Here is a 21,987-nt window from a genome sequence, read left to right as displayed (position 1 = left end):
TTGCATAGTCTATCTTCAAGTGATATTATACTACTCAGGTATAGTATAAAACCCTTGCAACAGTAGACTTTCATTTCTCCCTTTCTGGACTTTGTGCTATTTCAGACAGCTTTTGTCTGTCTGAAAAGTGTCTACCTTGTCTTTGTTTTTGAGATATTGTCATTGAGTAAAGGATTCTAGATTGACAGTTTCGTTGTTTTGGTTTTTTAAAAATATTGTTTCTCTCTCTTCTCATGTGTGTTTCTTGTAAGAGATCTGCTGTGATTTTTGCTTTTGCCTTTGTTCTTCTATATATAATGTGTCTTCTCTTTGTTTTTGAAATTTTTTCTTTGTCATTAGATTTAAGCAATGTGGTTATGATTTGCATAGGTGTAGTTTTCTTTAAATTTTTTTGTGCCTGAGTTGGTTGAGCTGGGATTGATGGGTTTATATTTTTCGTCCACTCTGAGAAATGTTGGTAAATTTTATTCTTCACATATTTTCTCTATCACTTTCTTCTTTTGTGGACTCCAATAACATATATTTGGCCACTTTAAACTTTTTCAGAATTCATTGGTGTTCTTTTCACTTTTCTTTCTATTTTGTTCCTTTTTTTCTCCTTCTGTGTTTCCTTTTGGATACTTTCCATTGCTTTATCTTCAAGTTCACCAATTATTTTTTTCTGCAATATCTAGTCTGCTGTGAATTGCAGCCAGTGTTCCTTTCTTATTCACCCCATTCATTTGTTTCAGTGAGTGCCTTCTTTTGTATTTTCTTTGTCTCTACTTAACATTTTCAGGCTTTCCTGGAACTTATTGAATATATTGAATACTACTATCATACATACTTTAGTATTTTTTTTCTGCTACTTCTATCGTCTGTGTCATTTGTTGATGAATTGCTATTTATTTTTTCCTGCTGTTTTCTTCTTTTTTGCATAATAATTTTCTAGAAAATGCCAGGCATTGTTAATTTTACCTTGTAATGCTTTCAGTATTTTTGTATTCCTCATAGTATTCCTGAAGTTTGTTCTGAGATTACTTACAAATACCTTAATCCTTTTTGTTCTTCCTGTTAAATCTTGTTACACAGGGTCTGGGTTAGTTTTTTTCCCACAACCAACATAAGACCCTTCTTAGTACTGTGACTGATAACCCATTGATTATTGTTTTCCACTTGGCTGTTGGGAATTGGCAGTATTCTTGGTACTTGTGAGTTCCCAGCATTATTCCCTCTAATGTTTTTGTTTTATTTGTTCCCTGGCCTTGTGTAGATTTAAGTACTGATAGTATTCAATTTAATACTAAAATTGTGGGTTTTTTTTCAGATCTTTAGAGTTCTCTATGCAGCCCTCTTCTGTCCACTCTGTTCAATGAATTCTACTTAATCCTGACTTGTAACAGATTCCCACTCTGTCTCCTTAGCTTGGGAAGTCTTCTGGGCTCTTTCTGTGTTCTTCTCTCCAAGGACAGTATTAGGGCTCCCCTCTCACTGATCAGTGTCCTTGGTTACCTGATGTCCAATGTCTTATGTGGCATTGTTTTTTATTTGTTTTTAGTTTTTCATGTGGAAAGGTAAAACTGATTTATCATTATTCCACCTTGTCCAGACATGGAGATCATTCTTTTTCATTTGACACTTTGACTTCTCCTTTTAGATATATATATTCTTTGACTTATGATGGGTTTACATCCTGATAAGCTCATTGTTAGTTGAAAATATCCTAAGTAGAATATGCATTTAATTCACCTACCCTGCCAAACATCATAGCGTAGCCTCACCTACTTTAAATGTGTTCAGAACACTTACATTAGCCTACAGTTGGGCAAAATCAGCTAGCACAAAGCCTATCTGATTAAAAAAAGTCTTGAGTATCTCATGTAATTTGTTGAATACTGTACTGAAGGCGAAACACTGAACGGTATACACGTACAGAATGGTTGGAAGTGTATGGGCTGTTACCCTTGTGATCACATGGCTGACTGGGAGCTGCGGCTTGTTGCTGCCACTGCCCAGTAGCACCAGAGCCTGGGAAAAGATTGAACTTCAAAATTCAAAGTACAGTGTCTAGTGAACGCATGTCATTTTCAGTCTGTCGCAAAGTCAAAAAATCATTAGTCAAGGACTGTCTGTACTTTCTTCTCCATTTTTTCTTTTACACCTCACTGTCTTCATCTTTCTTTTTTTAAATTTTTCTTATTCCTCACTCACCACTTAATCTGTTTTTCTAAGGCTTTTTTCTGTTACTGCTTACTGTTTGTGACAGGAATTCTTTGAAATCAGGACTGGTGTTTTGCTTCTCAAAGCAAAATTTGATAGGGAGATAGATAAAATCTTACAGTTGCATTGTTTAGATCTGGTTTACAAAAAGATTGCCTTATGATTTTTTTTAGAACAAATCTGTAAATTGTGCTTTATTGTATTCCTTGGGATATCTGAAACACACTTGTTTTAATTTTTTTTAGTGTTTATTTATTTTTGAGAGAGAGACAGAGAGACAGAGCTTGAGCAGGAGAGGGGCAGAGAGAGAAGGAGACACAGAACCCGAAGCAGTCTCCAGGTTCTGAGCTGTCAGCACAGAGGCCAACACAGGAATTGAACTAAAAATAGAATTACCCTACGACCCAGCAATTACACTACTAGGAATTTATCCACGAGATACAGGTGTGCTGTTTCGAAGGGACATATGCATCCCCATGTTTATAGCAGCACTATCAATAATAGCCAAAGTATGGAAAGAGCCCAAATGTCCATCAATGGATGAATGGATAAAGAAAATGTGGTATATATATACCATGGAGTATTACTCAGCAATCACAAAGAATGAAATCTTGCCATTTGCAACTATGTGGATAGACCTGGAGGGTATTATGCTAAGTGAAATTAGTCAGTCAAAGACAAAAATGATATGACTTCACTCCTATGAGGCCTTTAAGAGACAAAACAGATGAACATAAGGGAAGGGAAACAAAAATAATATAAAAACAGGGAGGGGGACAAAACAGAAGAGACTCATAAATATGGAGAACAAACAGAGGGTTACTGGAGGGGTTGTGGGAGGGGGGATGGGCTAATGGGTAAGGGGCATCAAGGAATGTACTCCTGAAAATCATTGTTTCACTATATGCTAACTAATTTGGATGTAAATTTTAAAAATTAAAAAATAAAATAAAAATAAAAATAAGATTTTAGGTTGCTTTAGAAAATTAATTTCATCTGGAGTGAATTCTTGATGGTTGGTTTTGTTAGCTGGCTTACTTAGCATTAGATTTATTCATGTACTTTGGAATTTTGGTTTACAGGTTCATATTCAGTGGGGCATTTTTGTTTTCATTTTTTTCCTTTTCTCTCTTTTCCTCCCTCCTGTTCTTTCCTGCTTTGCTTGTTTCTCCCCTATGTGTCTTTGCAGTTGGTTCCACCTAGCTGTCTAGGCTTGAAATCCAGAACAGACTCATAGGGATCTGTTCGATTTACTGTCCAGCTCTGATTTAAGGGATATGGAAGCTCCAAGGCCTATGGCTAGGATCTCTCAGGCAACAGCTCTTTAGAGCTCTTGCCCCAGGCTGGATTTGGTGAGTTTTTGTCACTCTTCTTTTATGAGCTTGGAGCATATTCCATTCTTGCAACTGACTTTAAGCTTTTAGCTTCCCTCAGATCCTGAACCAGTAGTACATCATCCTGCTGACGGCAAGCTCTTGGTACCTCTTCCTGAGTATGGACCCTGAGCCCAGAAGCACTGTGCTTTCTCCTCTCTCACTGTGTTCCATTTCTGTTCTGTTTTTAGCCTGTGGAGGTATTTCTCTTATCTTTGAATGTAGACTATACCTTTTTGGTTTTCTCTTTGTTGTCATACCTGTCATAATGTGTTAGAAAAACAAGGAGTTTCTGATGTCATCTTGGTCTTATAAAGCCACTTTGCGTGGAAAGCCAAGTTAGTGTAGTTTTTCATGATCTGTTCCAGTGGAGGGCAGCATAGGGCTTTATTGTCTGACACCTGGTTTTGAATTCTGATCTTGACATTTACTGTGTAAACTGAGATAAGATATGTAAGCTGTCGTAACCACAGTTCCTTCATCTATAAGATGTGGACAGTAGGAGTCATTGAGCAGTGTTTATATCAGTGCAAAGATTAAAGAGGGCATGCAAAGTGTTCAGCACAGCGCCACATTAAATGAATAGCAAATGTTGATTACCTTAAGAATGCAACTTGGAAAATTTTTTTTCATGTTTTTATAAGAAGATGAAAGATATTTTATATTATGGTCTGAATTTCAATGACATTCAATTCAAAAATCACTCATTTGGTATTTAGGTTCTTTACATACTTTTTCTTACTGAATTGTTACCACAACTCTGTGAGGTAAGTATTCTTATTTTAAACAAAATTGAGGCAGTGAGAGGGTAAGGAACTTGTTAAATGGTGGAGCTGGGATTTGATCCTAGATCTATGATTGCTCTTTCCATACATTATGACTGGCCTACCTACATCTTCTTTGATCAGATTTGTTGGGGTGGAGTGTTAGGCTTCTGTCTATAAGGTTTGTGTGCCATCCTGTGGGAATGGTGGGCAAGGAAGATTGAGGACCAGCCTGTTGCTGTGGCCCACCCCAGGCGAGGTTGTTGTTACACTGTCTCCTTTGCTCCCTACATAGCCCAAGAGCAGTCAGTTATCCTAGTGACTCTGACCTCATGGCCAGGTTTGGAATGAGGTGCCATTAATTTGTGCTGTACTCCATTTCTCACCCCATTGTGAGGTAGAGAGATGATAGTATCATTTTAAGATCCAAGCCCTAATCAAAGGATTCCTGTGTATAGCAGTTTATGGCAAGAGCCTGAAACAGCACTTACCACCCCAGTCTTTCCACCAGGCAGAAGACTGTGTGATAAACAGAAGACTGTGATAATAGATATGTGATCAGTTACACTATCACCGTTGGTGGTAGAAAATGCTAACCTTTTCTTTTCCCCCTATTACTTTGTATACGTCTTAGTAGAGGGCATCATTGTGGCTGAAATAGTGCTGATAGCTTCTGCTATGTGCTATGGAGGTTCCACACGAGAGTATTTTATTATCCTCTTTCCCTCTCCAAGAGGGAAAAGGTAGTCTTTAATGTTAACTTTGTAGTTGGAATGATTTTATTCCTCTTAGCTGTCTGCAGTCCTGGATTCAAGAGTATGTGGCTGTGTGGACATAATAGGATATATATGGCTCGCTAAAGAGTCACATTGATGGCACTGCCAGGTTTGTAAGGTCCTAGGTGGGGAATTAATGGTAAGTTGTGAATGACTTTGTTCTGCTTGTGGGATGGGTTTTGGAAATGGAATCAATTTCATATTCCCACATGGATGCTTCAAGCCTTACCTGTGCTTCCTCTTCCTCATTACTGCCAGCCATGTGGTTATTTGGTCCAGAGCATACTCTTTTCCTTTGCTAGGGTGAGACAGGATATGCAAATAGACAACAAGGGCAAGGAACTCAGTAGGAACCTGGGAATCTTGTCCATGGTGTCCAGCTTCTGCACTGGCTACATTAGAGGTGCTCAGGGGGGGTCAACCTGGGTGTCTTGTCTCAGTACACCCAGCAGATACCCTGAATGTTCAGCCTGGATAGGAGTTCCAGTTTGACTCTTGTACTAATTAGTTGTGTGGCCTTGGTGCCCTTGAAAAGTATTGAGCTGATGGGAGTGCAAAATTGTTACAACTCTTGTAGAGGGAAATATTAAAACTATAAAACCATTTACTCTTTGTCCAACAGAGTAGGTTGGTGTAGCACTATTGTTCATAGCAGAATAATGGATATAGTTCAAGTATAGGGGTCTTCTTACATAAATGTAGCGTAGCTACTTGCTGGAACACTGTGAAGGAGCAGGGAAAGGAATGAGGAGGTTGGTGCCTCCAGAACATATCATTAAGTGATAAAAGCATGGTGTAGAATAATGTGCAAGAATGCTGTCTTTTATATAAAAAAGGAAGGAAAATAGAGGCACATGTCCATATTTGCTTACATCTGGTGATGAAAAGGAAACCCTAGTAGTTCACCCATAAGGATTCAGGAGGAGGGGATAGGACAGGGACAAGGATGCAGTGAGACTTTAACTGATGACATATTTTTCCCCAGGTTTATTGACATATAATTGATATACAGTGTTGTATTAGTATAAGGTATACAACATAATGACTTGATGTGTGTACATATTGTGAAGTGATTACCACAATAAATTAGCTAACATCAGTCACCTCAGATAATTACAAAACTTTTGTTCCTTGTGATGTCACTGATGCTTTGTTACATAGTAAAATATATCCTCTTACAGTATATTGATTTTGAACCCTGTGAACATATTACCTATTAAAATGACTTTTTAAAGAAAGCTATTAGAGTAGAGCAATATTGAGAAACCTGGAAAAATGCCTGTATGCCACTTGCTGTATATTCAGTTTAAAGAGCTGTGGGTCTTTAATTCAATTAAATGGAAACAGAAAAAGATGGAATTGTCAGGTACCTTTGACATGGCATCCGGATAATTTCCCTAGTTACATGGTAATCATCTAAGATGATCATAGTTTTTCTAAGAATTTATTTTTAGCCTTTCACCCTTTTTCTGCCTACCTCACTTTCCTTCCTGATGCCTGCTATATCCTGTGCAGAAAGTGTGAATAGCCACCCTGGTGTCAGAGCACTGCATTCTGTTTCCCTGCTACCAGCCGAGGGAAAACCTGTTGAAAAAGTAATGCCCAGTAGCAGTTATTAATTGCATATTTGTATAGTCAATTTAAACAATTATCTGCTTCAGTGGAGGGTAGCCATGGTAGGATATATAAAATCACTGGTACATGCTCTAGTTTGGGCCATCAACTTTTTAAAATCTAGATTCTCACACCTCTGGGAGGTGGTTCTGATAGCAAAGTCTCATCTTTAAATATACAGGGTATGGATGAGAAACAGAGGAAGAATCCCTCAGTGAGCCAATAAGTCAGGGCAATTAAACATTTTGTAGGAGATCTGTGGTGAAGGTGGGTTGGGGGGTGAGGTGGAATGACACCTATTTAATATTTACAACATGTCACCGTGGTTAGGCATTGCAACACTGCATAGGAGACAGGGCTTGGTGGGAGGAGACCCTCACACTGGCCCCCTTCATTGTATCCCCGATCGGTTTTCCAAGGGTCCAGCAGTCGTGAAGCTGGTACACAGAGCAGATGACATGCAGTGCTGCCTTTCCATGTCCCTGGTTCCCCGTGGCAGGTAGGGGCAGGTCATATCTCACCAGAGTTGGGAGAATTAGATTTCTAGCTACATGCATTTGGGCTCACATCACTATGCCGAAGGAATTTTCACTAATCATTTCTGCGGTCCCATTTGAGGGGATGCTTTTAGACTTTGGGCTGTCTTCATTCTTGAACAAAGCTGGCATCCTCATTTAGGAGAAAAGGCAGAGTGAGTGCCCAGAACTCCAAAAGGGATCTCTCTGTCTTTGAGAAAACCTGGGCTCCTACATATAAGTTCTTTACTCATGACCACTCTTGAGATAGATGTCGTTACACACAGTGGGGAGAAGAGGCATCTGGGGCTCAGAGAGATTAATTAACCTGCCCACTGTTTCACAGAAATAGGTAGAAATCTGAGACTCAAATCATATTTTGTTTATTCTAAGGTATTCTTTCTTTTATTTGACTCTCAGCTCAAAAGTATGGTATGTAATTTTTGACAGTTGCTCTAGTCTCACAGAGTTCTAAGGCAATTTTTAAAAAGCTCTGAGCTTCATTTATAAATATGGTTTAGTGAATTGTGGTCCAAACCAAGCAACCAACCAACTAAGCAAAACAAAAAACAAACAAACAATTGGGGCGCCTGGGTGGCGCAGTCGGTTAAGCGTCCGACTTCAGCCAGGTCACGATCTCGCGGTCCGTGAGTTCGAGCCCCGCGTCAGGCTCTGGGCCGATGGCTCGGAGCCTGGAGCCTGTTTCCGATTCTATGTCTCCCTCTCTCTGCCCCTCCCCCGTTCATGCTCTGTCTCTCTCTGTCCCAAAAATAAAAAAAATAAAAAATGTTGAAAAAAAAATTAAAAAAACAAACAAACAAACAAACAAACAAAAAAAAAAAAGGTAAGAAAAATATTTGCAATTATTTTCCATTAGATATATAATACATGTGTGCATAATTTCTTCTGTCATCCCAAGAAGAGATTGGTCTAATGCATAATTAATCCATATGATTTGGACATGTTTACAAAACGTTTTTCTCCATTAATATGTAACACAAAATATATAGGTTTTCGTGGATTTTTTTTCTGACTCCTGATACTTGGGCATGTGAAATAAGCCATACTCTGTAAGTTTTTAGCCCGTTATTCACTACCACATCTTTTAATATAAGCTGTATTTCCAGATGCTTTTTCAACCCGATATTATAATCCTGACTATAATTTTTTCTTTTTTTTAAAATGTTTATTTATTTTGAGAAGGATAGTGTGTGGGACAGGCAGAGAGAAAGAGAGGGAAAGGGAGAGAATCCCTAGTGCAGAGTCTGATGTGGGGCTCAAACTCATGAATTGCGAGATCATGACCTGAGCCAAAACTACGAGTTGGATGCTTGACTGAGCCATGTAGGCACCCCAACCTTGCTATAATTTTGAGGTTATGGGGAGAAAACCAGAAGAAGGTGTGTTTTTAAATGATTCCACTATGAGTGGTTAAAAAACAAAAAAGTACTGTTAATGTGTCAATATAATTGGGATTTAAATTGTTAGAATATATAAAAGGGAGCGCCTGGGTGACTCAGTCAGTTAAGCTTCCGACTTTGGCTCGGGTTATGATCTCACAGTTTGTGAAATTTGAGCCCCACATTGGGCTTTGTGCTGCCAGCGCAGAGCCTGCTTTGGATCTTCTGTCTCCCTCTCTCTCTGCTCCCCCTTTAGAAATAAACGTTTAAAAAAAATATATGTATATATATCTATATCTATATCTATATATATATGTAGATATAGATATATATATATATATAGACAAAAGAATATGGTGTTTTGGCAAAAATTACACATTAAATAATAGAATTTACTTTCAAATAAGGACCATTTTTGTTTGAAGCAGAGATGCAGGTTTCTCAAAACTGGGGTTTCATAGATTTTGGCTTTTGCCTGTTGATGTGAAAGAAGTAGAATTTAAACTGAAGTCTTTAAAGTAATGGAACAAAGGGGGTGAATGGTTTATGGATTTGGCATTCTTTGCATGATCATATAGATTCAGAAAGGAAACTTTTAACAGGATCTGAGGAGTTGAAAAGGATTAAAAATGCTCTAGGTCCATTGGACATAACTTTTGCCAATCTATGTTTTCTTAGTTTCTGTGATACTGTTATCAATGGATTCTGCTCCACAAATTATTAATATTAATCATCTTCATGTATTCTGAAGAACTTTGGCCAGCTTCCCTGCCTTTTCTGCTTTGCCAAGTGTGGTTTTCAGAGTGGAGCGATTACCGTGGTTGCTCCTGACGGACACCTGTAGGATGACTGAGCAAGAAGAAACCCAGAGCCAGGGTGACTGAAGTCATCAACAAAAAAAGAGCAAGGGTTGATACAACCAACATGTGGACATTTTATCTTAAGAATTTATTCAACACTAAAAAAATTTCAATCCACAGTTGTAATTTTTTTTACTTCTAGAAGTGGCCAAAGCCCTTCAGTAACAGCAGGTTCCTAGACAAGGGGTGAGATCCTTACATCACTTTTCAGTTCAGTCTTTGTGCTCTGTTGACACCACTCATACCAACAGCTCAGAGGGTGTGTGTAGAGTCCTGTCTATGCAGGCTGAGCTTCCCATAGACATTATGCAGTAGGGATTTAGTCTGGGCTTCGTAAAAACTGATAGTAGAATTACTTGAATCAACATTTGTGATTGTTTTCAGGGCTCAGTAATGTCTTATATATTCTTTCTCTCTGACTGGGGGTGGGGAATGTAAGGTTTTATAGGTGTGAGCTATAAAGATGTATAAACTAAATTCTATGCATTTAGCTTGTCCAAAGGAATAAAGTAAGGACACACAAGAAAAATTAATTTGTGTAGACCTCACCTAACTTTGCTCCAGGTGATGTTTAACTGTGTAATGGTAGAATCATGTTAACCCTGAGTACTCATCTTGCTTTTGGTAAAATTTGATTCAAGCCATGTAAACAAAATTTGTTTTTCTAAGTTGATTTCACTAGGTAATTTGTGCTTATCTGTCAGGAGTTACAAAAAAAGAATGATAAAAATTGTTTCTCTGCTCGTCTGTCTGCTCTCGGTTATATATCCCAGTGCTTCACACGTCTCTGTTTGCCAGTGGGACTGCGTCTGCAGCTTTTCAGTAAAAGTGTGGTAGGGGATTGTTGGTCCCAAAGCTGGACAAACACACAGGTATACCGATACCTTCTTCTGAGAACATAGTGGCGAATAAACACCTGCTCTGCATGTAGGAGCTTCCATCCAGAGAAGTCTGAACTACTCAGGGGACCTGAGGACACTTCTCCAGTGGCCTGCAACAGGACCAGCTTTTTTTCCTGGTTAGAAAAACTGTTGGTGAAATCTACTCAGTGATAAGAAGGAAGGAACTGTTGATAGGTACAACATGGGTGAATCTTAAAATCATTCTTCTGAGTGCAAGAAGCCATATGAAAAAAAGAAGTACATGATATATGATTCCATTGTTATAAAATTCTAGGAAAGGCAAACTATTTTGTAGGGACAGAAAGGAGATCTTCAGTTGCCTGGGGACATGTGGGGTGAAGACAAGAGGTAAGGGGCAACAGGCAGAGGGGTAGGATTACAAAAGGGCACTAGGAAACTTTTGGGGGTGATGCACATGTTCATTATATTGATCGTGGTGACAGTTTCATAGATGTAGACATTGTCAACATATGTCAAATTGTGCACTATATATATGTGCAGTGTAACATTTGTCTATTATACTATGTGTATAGCAAGAGCGAGGATTATTGTGTTACTGGTGTAACAGAAATCATTTGTCACTTGCCGTAGACATCAGGTAGATAGGAAAATAAAGGCAACTAAAACAAAACATAAAAGAAAAGCCTACTTTGCCCTTTGTTGTCTGGGGTATAGGGAAGGTCCCCATGTTTCATAATTCTGTTCCCATCTGCTTTTTGATTCTTGAAATATCTTTTATTGATGGACAGGGAATTATATTTTAATTGTCAAGAGCGGGAGATTTGGAGTTGGGAAGGCCTAGATTTGGCCTAGTCATCTGCTAGCTGTGTGCCTTTGGGCAGACACTTGACCTTTCTGATAGTTTGTTTTCCCTACATGTGAGGTGGGATGACAGAGGCATAGTAAGTCCTCAATAAATGGAAGCAGTTTTTGTTATTACTTTTATTCATTTCACATTCTGATTTCCACAAGGTTTAAAATACAGATAGTCTTGAGTGAGAAAAGACAGTGTTTTCAGTTCACAGGAGGTCATGTTCCTGTGGAGAAATGGAATCAGAAACGTTGCTTAGAGAAGAGAAAGATCATTACACAAAGGGAAGGGAGCCTAGGCAAGAGACCATAGATGATTTGCCTGATGCCCACTTTTCTGTTTTCCTCATGGCGGCCATTTAGCTACCAGATGACCTTCTCATCTGGTTTTTCTGGTGTAGTGGCTTCTGCTCTTTGCAGGGTTTGTTTTTAATTCATTAGTCTTTTCTTTTGTTAATTAATAATGTCATTGTTTATGAGTGCCATGTTCATGATTGCTTATTGAAAAATTTATTCTGGCATTTAGCCTGTACTTGTTTGTTTAGATGTATGAATATTTGTACTCCTCTGTAGAAATAAATGTTTTGACTTTCTAGATGTTTTGCTTAAATTTAGCTGAGAGATCTTATTTAACTTTTTATTAGTTCTTATAAGCTTAATTTAAAAAATTAATATATATACTTATGGAAGTGAAAGTTGATTAGTTTATCCAAAATTGGTCATACTGTTGATAAGTAAGTTTTCAGGATATATAGTAAAACGTTTTTTTTTCTTTACCTCTGAAAAGATATCATTTTCACTTATAGAACTAGACGAATTACCTGCTTTCCCCTGATCTTGACCTAATTTTTTTCCCTCTGCCAGGTGTTTGCAGGGATTTGACAAGTGATTGATTTGGTTTTAGAGGGTCCTGGAACTGCACAAAGTGTTTTTAATATTGGAAAAGACATGCCCAGTTTTTCACAAGTTTTAAGATTTATTGTCTCCCCCTAACATGCTGCAAATGAGTTTGTTTCCTATTTATTTTACTCAGAATGTAGTAATTGTTGTCATTAGCTGAAGGGCAGTCTTGATCATAAGGAAGGATAGACTGCCTTTTAACACTGTCTGTTTTTATTTGGCATCTTTGCAGGACTGGACATTAGGTGGGCAGACTGCTACTTCCCTTTTACTCATCCTTCCTTCGAGATGGAGATCAACTTCCACGGAGAATGGCTAGAAGTTCTTGGCTGTGGGGTGATGGAACAGCAACTAGTAAATTCAGGTAGAAAAGAATCCAACATTTTATTTGTAGGCTCTCTTGAAAAAGACTCTCTCTCCTTTCACTTCATTTGCATACTTATTTTCATATGCATTTATATGCCCCTGTAGGGCTAGCCTCACAATCTCTGTCTCCTCCTGTTGCCCACGTACTTGTCCCTTAACTCTCCATACTTAACTCTGGAAGAACTTCATTTCTCATATTTTGCACAGACTTTTTGTTTCTGGAGATCTTCCTTGTTAGCACTTAAGTATTGGATTTGTACTTCATAATTTCGTATTTGTTGATATGTTGCTTTGCAGTTGCCTCTAAGCATTTGATGCATACCACATGAGTCCAGTTTGTCTTCCAAACTGTTTAAGAACAAGGCCAAAATATATAATACTTTTTTGTTCTTATTTCATTTATAAGTAAGTTATATCTGTGGATACAGCTCTTCTCTGCAGGACCATTGCTTAATAAAAATGATTATTTTTAAAGTTAATTTCAGAGCTTTTTTTTTTTTTTAAATCACTATATGAACGTAATTAAAAAATATTTTTTCAGAGTATAAATCCTCCATGAGAAGTCGGTGGGATTGGGCATTTGAGCAGGAACTCTGTGTAAGCAGTTAAGTGGAGGGGAACTGATGAAGATTGCATTCTGCCCCTCTCCCCTTCCCGTAGTAGGGCATTTACTCTGTGGCCTTGGAGGGCAGTGGCTCTGGTTCAGGTTTGGTCACAGGGCCTCGGGCAGCAGAATGGAGAAGAGCAGGCCCTCTTGGTGGCTAAGAAATGTAGAGAGACCACAGGTAAGGTCATGGGGTTAGAGAATAAGGATGGTGTGAGACAGAAGAGATGAGGTGGCAGTCAAGTGCAAGATTTGTGGTAATCCGGCTTGGGAGACTGGAGGCCTAGCCTTCCCTTCTTACTCCCAGGTAACCTTTGTCTGCAGGGGCCTGGACTCAGCTCACAGATTCCTCTCCTTTCTGCCAAGGAAGGCTTGGGGGAAAGCCCAGAACAGTGCCAAATGCTTCTTGGATAGTTTTCAATAATTTGAAGAGCTGACCTAGAGAAGGACAGAGAGGTCGGATGTTAAGGGCTGTGTATAAAAGTTGTGAGGCTTGGGCCTGGGTGTCTGTCTGTCTTAGGTTTTCTGTCAGTTGACAGCTGTGTGTCTTCAGGCAAGTTGCTTAAACCCCTGTGAGTCTTAGTTTTCTCATAATTAAAATGGGCACAATGATACCTTGCTCAAAGTTTCATTATGAGCATTCATCAAGGTGATGTATGTAACGTGCTTATTAGCACTGGGTCTGGCACTCTGACTAAAGTTAATTGCTGATTTTGTTTTTAAATTGTTTTTTAAATGGTTAGAGCCATTTATCAACAGAGCCCCCTTAAAAAGGAAATATTTGAACAGAGGCTGTCCTGTACATCACAGAAATGATTTCTCATTAATTGGAATTAGATTACCTCTTTGATCTTAGTCACTTCAGTATCCATGATTCTAGTCTGAGGGATTTTAGAGGGAAAAAGACAATTAACCAATAGTAAGAGACACCGGAAAATCAGCCTGATACGTATATATCCATCTTAGTAGAAAACACAAAAAATTGGAAGCAAATATGTAAGATTTAATCTCTTCTTGAGTAGGAGCTAACTTCAAATACTTCTGGGATGTTTTTGTTTTTTTTCTTAGAAGATTTGAAGGAATCCCAGGCTTCATCCCAGAAACATGTGTTATCAAGGGCCAGGACTGAGAAAGCCGGTCAGGGGATGGTCAGCTTAACATGTCAGTTGTTGCTGGGAATAGTGCTTCCTTGTATCTTTTCCAGTGTCCTTGATGGGTTTTTATGAGGTTTATTCACACAGTAATTGGCCAAATACAGTTATCTGAAACAGGTTTCCAAGTCATTATTGCACATTAATGGGACTGCTGTTCCACAATTAGATCAGCCATGTCAAGTGTTCTTGAGGGAAGTGGCAAAGTGAAAGAAAAGGGAAAAAAAAAAAAAACAAAACAGAACGTATGAGATGCAAATATATTTGAGAGGTTCACAGTTGTGGTAAGATGTGGTTTTAGTTGGTGGAAAATTGTGCAGATAAATTTTAAATGAAATATCTTGCGAGGGAGACTACTGAAAAGAAAGAAGAGATGATTTTGTAAAAGAAATTCTGTGTAGGCTGTGCTATTTGAACTTTAAGTTATTGTGACAAAGTTCTGCTCTGTGTTCTCAGACTGGGATGTGTTTTGACATCTGTAGTTAAAATCTTTAAACTGTGTGCCTGGCAATCATCAACCGCAGGCTTTATTTGTAAGAACAGCTAATTTTCTGTCTGCTGAGCTCCGTGGTCTAGAGAAAGGCTGACTGTGCATGCTCCAGCCCTCTAGTTCCATTTTGCCGTTCCTTCCATCTTCTCTCCTACATTTCCTTCCCTCCCTTCCACTCCCCTGCCTTTTAAATAGAGCTTCCAAGAAACACTAACATGTGGCTGTAGATCTTCTTCTTTAAGGGTCTCATAGCGGCACAGGTAAGTGCTAAAGTAACTGGACACCAAAGAAGCCAGAACTAGATGGTGAAATTAGCAGCCACACTTAAGCCCTTCCTGTGGGCCAGGATCTCACCTCATCTCACCAATGCTGCTGAGCCTTTCTTTCATTTAGCCTTGATAACAAGGCTCTCATGTAGATGCTGATATGATCCCCATTGACAGAGCCTGAGGAAGGTACCATCCTGCACTATCCAGATAGTAAATTGCATGATTATGAAGTGGCTAGAAATCCATTGCAAATAAATTATTCTGTCTCACCTAGAATGAAAAACAGAAACCAAATGAAACAAACAACAGCAAACAGAGCTCTCTTTGGCTGGTAGTTATTTGTTACCCCTAAAGAAGGGCTAGGCCATCATGTATGTTGTCTCCTATGATAGAGTGCATTTAATTAAAAGCGGGGAATTAGATTGCTAATATGAACAGTCTGTGAAAACGCTATTACACATTTAAGTTGACTATGGCATATATGTGGATTTTTTTCCCCTGGAGTAAGATAAGGCTCTTCCACATACCTTATAGAATTTTACTTTATTTCTTCTTTAATTTATAATGTTTTTGCCATTGCTTTCAGATTTCTTAGATTTACTAATCATGATGTGGGTGATGATGACAGTTGTTATGATGATTTTATTGGTTTTTCCTTCAGGAGATGTTTTGAGGACAGTACTGAGTCATGTCCCCGAATACCACACCCTCACTTCCCATTGGGCTGACTCAGGTTGCTAATGTCTTTTCAAGTAATATATGGAGCACAAACATCTAAAATCATCACCAGGGTGACTGTAGGCTGTGATTGTACCAGAAAGGAATTTACTATTTATTTGAGCCCCTTGAAATTTAGAAGATTGTAATGGAAAAAGCTCTATGGTGGAATATAACATTTAAAAGATGAAATCTCTTTCTTTACCTCTTTGTTAAAATTTAAAAGTGTGATCTTTCCTTGTAAATATATACATGAACAGTTTCCAGTTTTTTGTTTTTTTTTTAAGTTTATTTTTGACAGTGAGAGAGAGAGGGTGCGCATGAACGGGAGAGGGTGAGAGAGAGAGGGAGAGAGAGAATCCCAAGCAGGCTCTGCACTGTCATCTCAGAGCCCAATGTAGGGCTGGAACTCATGAACAGTGAGATCATCTGAACTGATAACAAGAGTTGGATGCTTAACTGACTGAGCCACCCAGGCACCCAGTTTCCATTGTTAACAATCATTCTTTGTTCATGTTCATTTGTCAAATTTCTCTTGAATTCCTTTTAAGGCTGTAGAAAAGTGAAATAAGCATTGTTCTTGCCTTTGGGAATAGCATAGCATACACAGACATACAAATGATTACAATACCATGTGATAAGTATTTGTAACAGAGGTATCGTGGGCAGAATGGGGAGAAAGAAGAGATTGAAGAAGATTGTGCCAAGACCTTGTCCTGATTACATTCAGGATAGAATGCTAGAAGTATGGGTATTTGAAATGTATGTCCCAGAATAAGTTAGGTTTCTGTTTGCAAGGAGTTGTGTACTTTATGAACTTTGCTTGGATGGCCAGGTAGGATACCCAGTGCTTCTTTTCCTATGTGAATAAATATCTATTTCCAGTCTATTACTGTCTTTAGTAGCCAGTCTCTGCAGCCCGTACACACACTTGTGACATTCAGTGTTATTAATCTCAGCTGGGGAACTTCTAGAGGCAACAACCAAGATATGTGCCTGTACTGGGCGTAGTATTATATACAGGCAGACCTACCATTAATCTACTTAGCATCTTTTGTGTGTAAGGGACTATGCTAGCCAAAGAGGAGGACACAGACACCATAAGATGTGACCTCTCCCTCTAAAGTTTACCATGTAGTAGGGAAGATGAGATTATATAATTAGAGCATGGTAACATAAGTGCCACTCATGACATGGAGCTTTGGGAGGTGTGAAGAGGGGACTATGTTCATCAGTTAGATTTGTGGAAACATCAGAGAGGAGGCGGTATTTGAATTGGTCCTGGGTTTAACCAGTGGTTAAGTGTGTGCCTGGTAACTGCCTGGAGAGCCTGGTAATCACCTGGAGAGCCTATGTAAAATGTTCATATCAGGGTATGTAGGTCTGGGATGAGGACTGAGATGTGCATTTAAAAATTTTTTTTAATGTTTATTTTTGAGAGAGAAAGAGACAACACAAGCAAGGGAGGGCAGGGAGAAAGGAGACACAGAATCTGAAGCAGGATCCAGGCTCTGAGCTATCAGCACAGAGCCTGACGCGGGGCTCAAACTCATTAACCGTGAGATCATGACCTGAGCTGAAGTCGGACTCTCAACCGACTGAGCCACCCAGTCACCCCTGAGATGTGCATTTTAAATAAATAGCCTAGATAATTCTTATGAATGACCCACATTCAGACCATGCTTTGAAAATCCTACTTTTAGGGGCGCCTGGGTGGCGCAGTCGGTTAAGCGTCCGACTTCAGCCAGGTCACGATCTCGCGGTCCGTGAGTTCGAGCCCCGCGTCAGGCTCTGGGCCGATGGCTCGGAGCCTGGAGCCTGTTTCCGATTCTGTGTCTCCCTCTCTCTCTGCCCCTCCCCCGTTCATGCTCTGTCTCTCTCTGTCCCAAAAATAAATAAAAAATGTTGAAAAAAAAAAAATTTAAAAAAAAAAAAAAAGAAAAAGAAAATCCTACTTTTAGGTTGAATATTTTCCCCAGTTTTATTGGTGTATAATTGAAAGATGATGAACTATGAATATTGAAACTGTATAGTTTGATCTATTTTTGACATATGTGTATACCCATGAAACTATCACCACTGTCAAGATAATAAACATTTTCATCACCAGCCAAAGTTGCCTTGTGCCCTTTTGGTAATCTATCCCTCCTGCCACCCTGTCACTAGGCAACCACCGATCTACCTCTGTCATTATGGATGAGTTTGGATTTTCTAGAGGTTTATATAAGTGGAATCATACAGTATATTCTTTATGTTTTGCTTCTCTCCCTCAGCATAATGATTTTGAAATTAATCCGTGTTGTGTATATTGATCAGTGTTGTATATGTCATTCATTCCTTATTGTTTTAAGTATTGTTTCATTGTATAGACATACCCAATTAGATTATCCATGCACTTTTTGATGGACATTTAGTTTGTTCCCAGTTTTGGCTATTAGAAATAAAGCTGCTGTAGATATTTGTATAAAATCCTTTGTGTGCCTGTATGTTTCCATTTCCCTTGAGAAAAAACCTAGGCGCGGAATGTTCTATAAATGTTAAATAGATCAATGTAATTGAATAGTGTTCAGCTCTTTTATGTTTACTGATTTTTTTTTTTTTTGGTCTTAGTATCCTATCAGTTTCCCAGAAAAGATTATTAAAATTTTCTACTATGATTATGGGCTTGTCTATCTGCTCTTTTATCCTATTAATTTTTCTTCATGTTTTTTTAAAGCTATATTATTAGATATATATGCTTTTATAACTCTTATGTCTTCTTCATGAGTTGCCCCTTTTATCATTATGAAATATCATCTTTATCTCTGGTACTTCTCTTTTTCTTGAAGTCTGTTTTATTTATATTAAAATAAGCATTCTAGCCTTACCCCTGTTCTCAGTTAGTTTTATGTTGTTATAGTTACATGTGTTGTGTCTACATACATGGAAAACCTCACCACTCAGTGTTAAACTTTTTTGCTTTAAGAAGTCATATGCATTTTAAAGAACTTAAGAGACCATAGTTTTCTATTTACCTAGCTCTTACAATTCTCTTGCCCTTCCTTTATTCCCGAAGATGCTTGTTTCCCTCTGGTATTTTTTCCCTTTGGTATGGAAAACTTCCCTTACCATGTCTGTTGGTGATGAATTTCTTAGTACTCCTTTATCTGAGAATGTTTTTATTTACCCCTTATCATGAAGAATATTTTTACTGAGAATAGAATTCTGAATTCATCTTTTTTCTTAACAATTTAAAGATGTTGTTCCATTGTCTTCTGCCTCTATAGTTTCTGTAGAGAACCACAGAATCATTTCAGTCATTATTCACCCAAAAGTAATATGTTGTCTTTCTTTAGCTACTTTCAAGATTGTTTTCTTTACCTTTGGTTTTCATCAGTGTGATTTTGATGCCTTGAGGTGTGGTTTTCTGGGACTCTGTTTTGAGATTCACTGAGCTTGAGTCCATGAATTTATGTTTTTCACATATTTTGAGAATTTTCTGGTCATTATTTCTTCAGATAATTTTTTCTATCTCAGTCTCTTCCTCCTCCCCTTCTAGAGCTCAAATTGTACCCATGTTAGATCTTTCGATTTTATCTCAGAAGATCCCAATACTCTGCTCACTTTTGTCTATCTTTTGCTGTTTTTCATACTAATTTCTGTTCCACGTTCATGTTCCTGTATCACCTTCACAGAACTGCCTTGATCATCAAATTTATTTTTTTATTTCAGATTTTTTTTTAGTTTTAAATTTTGTATGTGTTTTTTGAATTTATTTACTGGTTCCTATTTCTCTTCTGAGAATTCCTATATTTTCATTCCTATCAATTGTGTTTTTCTTTACCTCATGGAACATAGTTACAGTAATTGCTTTAAAATATCTGTCTGATAGTTCCAACATCTGGGTCGCATCAAGAATGAATTCTGTTTAGAATTCATCATATTTTCTTGGTTCTTTGTCAAATGACTTTGTGTGTTGGAAGTTGTGAATGGTAAGTTGTGTGCACGCTGTCCTATTTTAAATTTGTGTTAACTGTTGATATTTTAGTAGATGGTCACTTGGTGAAGTTTAGACCTTGGTTCTGACTTGTTTCCCATGGGCAGTCATTCAGATCTCAGTATAAGTCTTAGTGATGCTGATCTCTGTCCTTCCCGCACATATGTACTTGAGGGGTTAGTCAGAAACTTGTGTGAACGGTTCACATCTCAGTTCAGTTTTCTCAGCTTTTGCTATGCTAGCTTGAGTCTGTGGTGTGCATGTGTAGTCATGGGTTAGGCTGATGCTTATGCAGGTAGAATTAGGGCATCTCCTCTGGGCTCTTCTCCACTCCAACTCACAGAGCCATTTCCCTGAATATAGAAGGAGAGATTTCTCTTGGAGTCTTAGCTGCCATTGATGCTTTGCAGCTCTGCAGCTGGGGCCCACCTTCAGGGCAAAAACATGGGAGAAGCAAACAAACATGAAATTCCTCCTATGGAGGTTGTTTCTCCAGGTTTTGACTTTCAATCAAAATTTGTCTATTTACTTTTCATAGTGCTCTTTTAGTGATTTTGTGTATGTATCCTTGTCCAGGGATTTAAATTGCAATCAGAGTGAGTGATAGAGGGCTCATACCCCCATAGTGAGACCAAACTCTAGGTTGGGTTGTGAGGGCACCCCAGGTAAAAGGATAATTGCATGGACATATCTATGTGGTGCCAGAAAACTGTGGATATACTGGGTCTACCTGTGTATTTAATCTATCGATTTCATTATTTTTTTTTTAATTTTTAATGTTTATTTATTTTTGAGAGAGAGAGAGTGTGAACAGGGGAGGGGCAGAGAGAGAGGGAGACACAAAATCCGAAGCAGGTTCCAGGCTCGAGCTGTCAGCACAGAGCCCGATGTGGGGCTCGAACCCACGAACCATGAAATCATGATCTGAGCTGAAGTCGGACGCTCAACTGACTGAGCTACCAAGGCACCCCTAATCTATTGACTTTATTAATTAAAATTAAATATAGTGCATTTTTAGGTAAAACACTGAGTTGAGACGAAGATCTGCATACTCTGATTTCTTCCTTTCCTTCCCGTGTCACTCCCCAATCTTTCTCTTCTTCCTTCCTTTCCTTTAGCCGTCTAACTTTCCTCCCTTCCCTTAAGTCAGTCTTGGCCCTGTTAGTGCCCTTTCAGAAAAGCAAACAAATATGTGTCAGCCCCGTGTGTATGTGTGGCCTTGTAGTTCCTCCTAGTGACACATTTTCAAGCTGTCAGAGTAGAGATGTCTTTTCAAATATTTACTTAGCCTTTGTCCTTTTTCTCTTTTCAAAATGGGTAAGATGGTGAGATTTTTTTTTCTGACATAAAAAAATCTGTAATCATTGGAAAATTTTTAAAAATAAAGTATAAAAAAGAAAATAAAAGCAATTCCGTTGTTACCTAGGTAAAACTTTGAAAACATGCATATATATAATTAGCCATATCCGTATGAGAAACTTGTATATATTTTAGAAAAATATAATCATCCTTTGATTATTTTTTGTATTATGCTTTTTCACAACAAATTTGACATGAGTGTCTTTTCATGTTACCAAATATTTACCTACATCATCATTGTTAATGGTTGTATAGACATCGTGGGGGAGTCTTTTTGGCCATTTATGTATTGTTGACAGTAAACAGTCTTTATACAGACATTTAGGCTATTTCCATATTTTGGCTATTGTGTATAATGCTGCTGTGAGCATGCATGTACATGTATTTGAGTCATTGTTTTCAGTTTATTTGGGTGCATAACTTAGGAGTGGAATTGCTGCGTCATATAATAACTCTGTGTTTACTTTTGAGGAAGTACCAAATTATCTCCCACAATGGCTAAACCATTTTACCTTCCCACCAGCAATATATGAGACTTCTATTTCTCCACTTCCTTGCCATTGCTTATTATTTTCTGTTTGCCTGGTACTGTTTTGTTTTGCTTTACAGCCATCATAGTAGGTATGAAGTAGTCCCTCTCTGTGGTTTTGATTTTTATTTCTCTAGTGGCTTATAATGTTAAACATATTTTCATATACTGTTTGTATATCTTCTTTAAAAACATGTCTATTCAATTTCTTTGCTCATTTTAAAGAGTTTTTTTAATGCTTATTTATTTTTGAGAGACAGAGAGAGACAGAACGAGCAGGGGAGGGGCAGACAGAGAGGGAGACACAGAATCCCAAACAGGCTCCAGGCTCTGAGCTGTCAACACAGAAGCCCTATGTGGAGCTTGAACTCAAGAACCGTGAGATCATGACCTGAGCTGAAGTTGGACGCTTA

General features: G+C 38.3%; 1 protein-coding gene across 21 annotated transcripts in view; it reads left to right on the top strand.

Annotated features, from left to right (window-relative positions):
• FARS2 (phenylalanyl-tRNA synthetase 2, mitochondrial) overlaps positions 1-21,987 on the top strand; it is a 632,301-nt gene that overhangs the window by 190,001 nt on the left and 420,313 nt on the right. For 19 of the 21 annotated variants that reach the window (XR_009262822.1, XM_058733127.1, XM_058733132.1 and 16 more), the window contains one exon: positions 12,346-12,477. The exons of the other annotated variants lie outside the window; for them this stretch is intronic. Coding sequence is in view for 18 of the 19 variants with exons in the window: in XM_058733127.1 (XP_058589110.1) it covers positions 12,346-12,477 (132 nt within the window). In the remaining variant the exon portion in view is untranslated. The remainder of the gene's footprint in view (positions 1-12,345; positions 12,478-21,987) is intronic. 21 annotated transcript variants of the gene reach the window in all.

This window comes from Neofelis nebulosa, chromosome 6 (assembly GCF_028018385.1).
Source record: "Neofelis nebulosa isolate mNeoNeb1 chromosome 6, mNeoNeb1.pri, whole genome shotgun sequence".
NCBI lineage: Eukaryota > Metazoa > Chordata > Mammalia > Carnivora > Felidae > Neofelis > Neofelis nebulosa.
The sequence above is the reverse complement of the archived record's forward strand: the minus strand, read 5'-3'. Positions and strand labels throughout refer to the sequence as shown.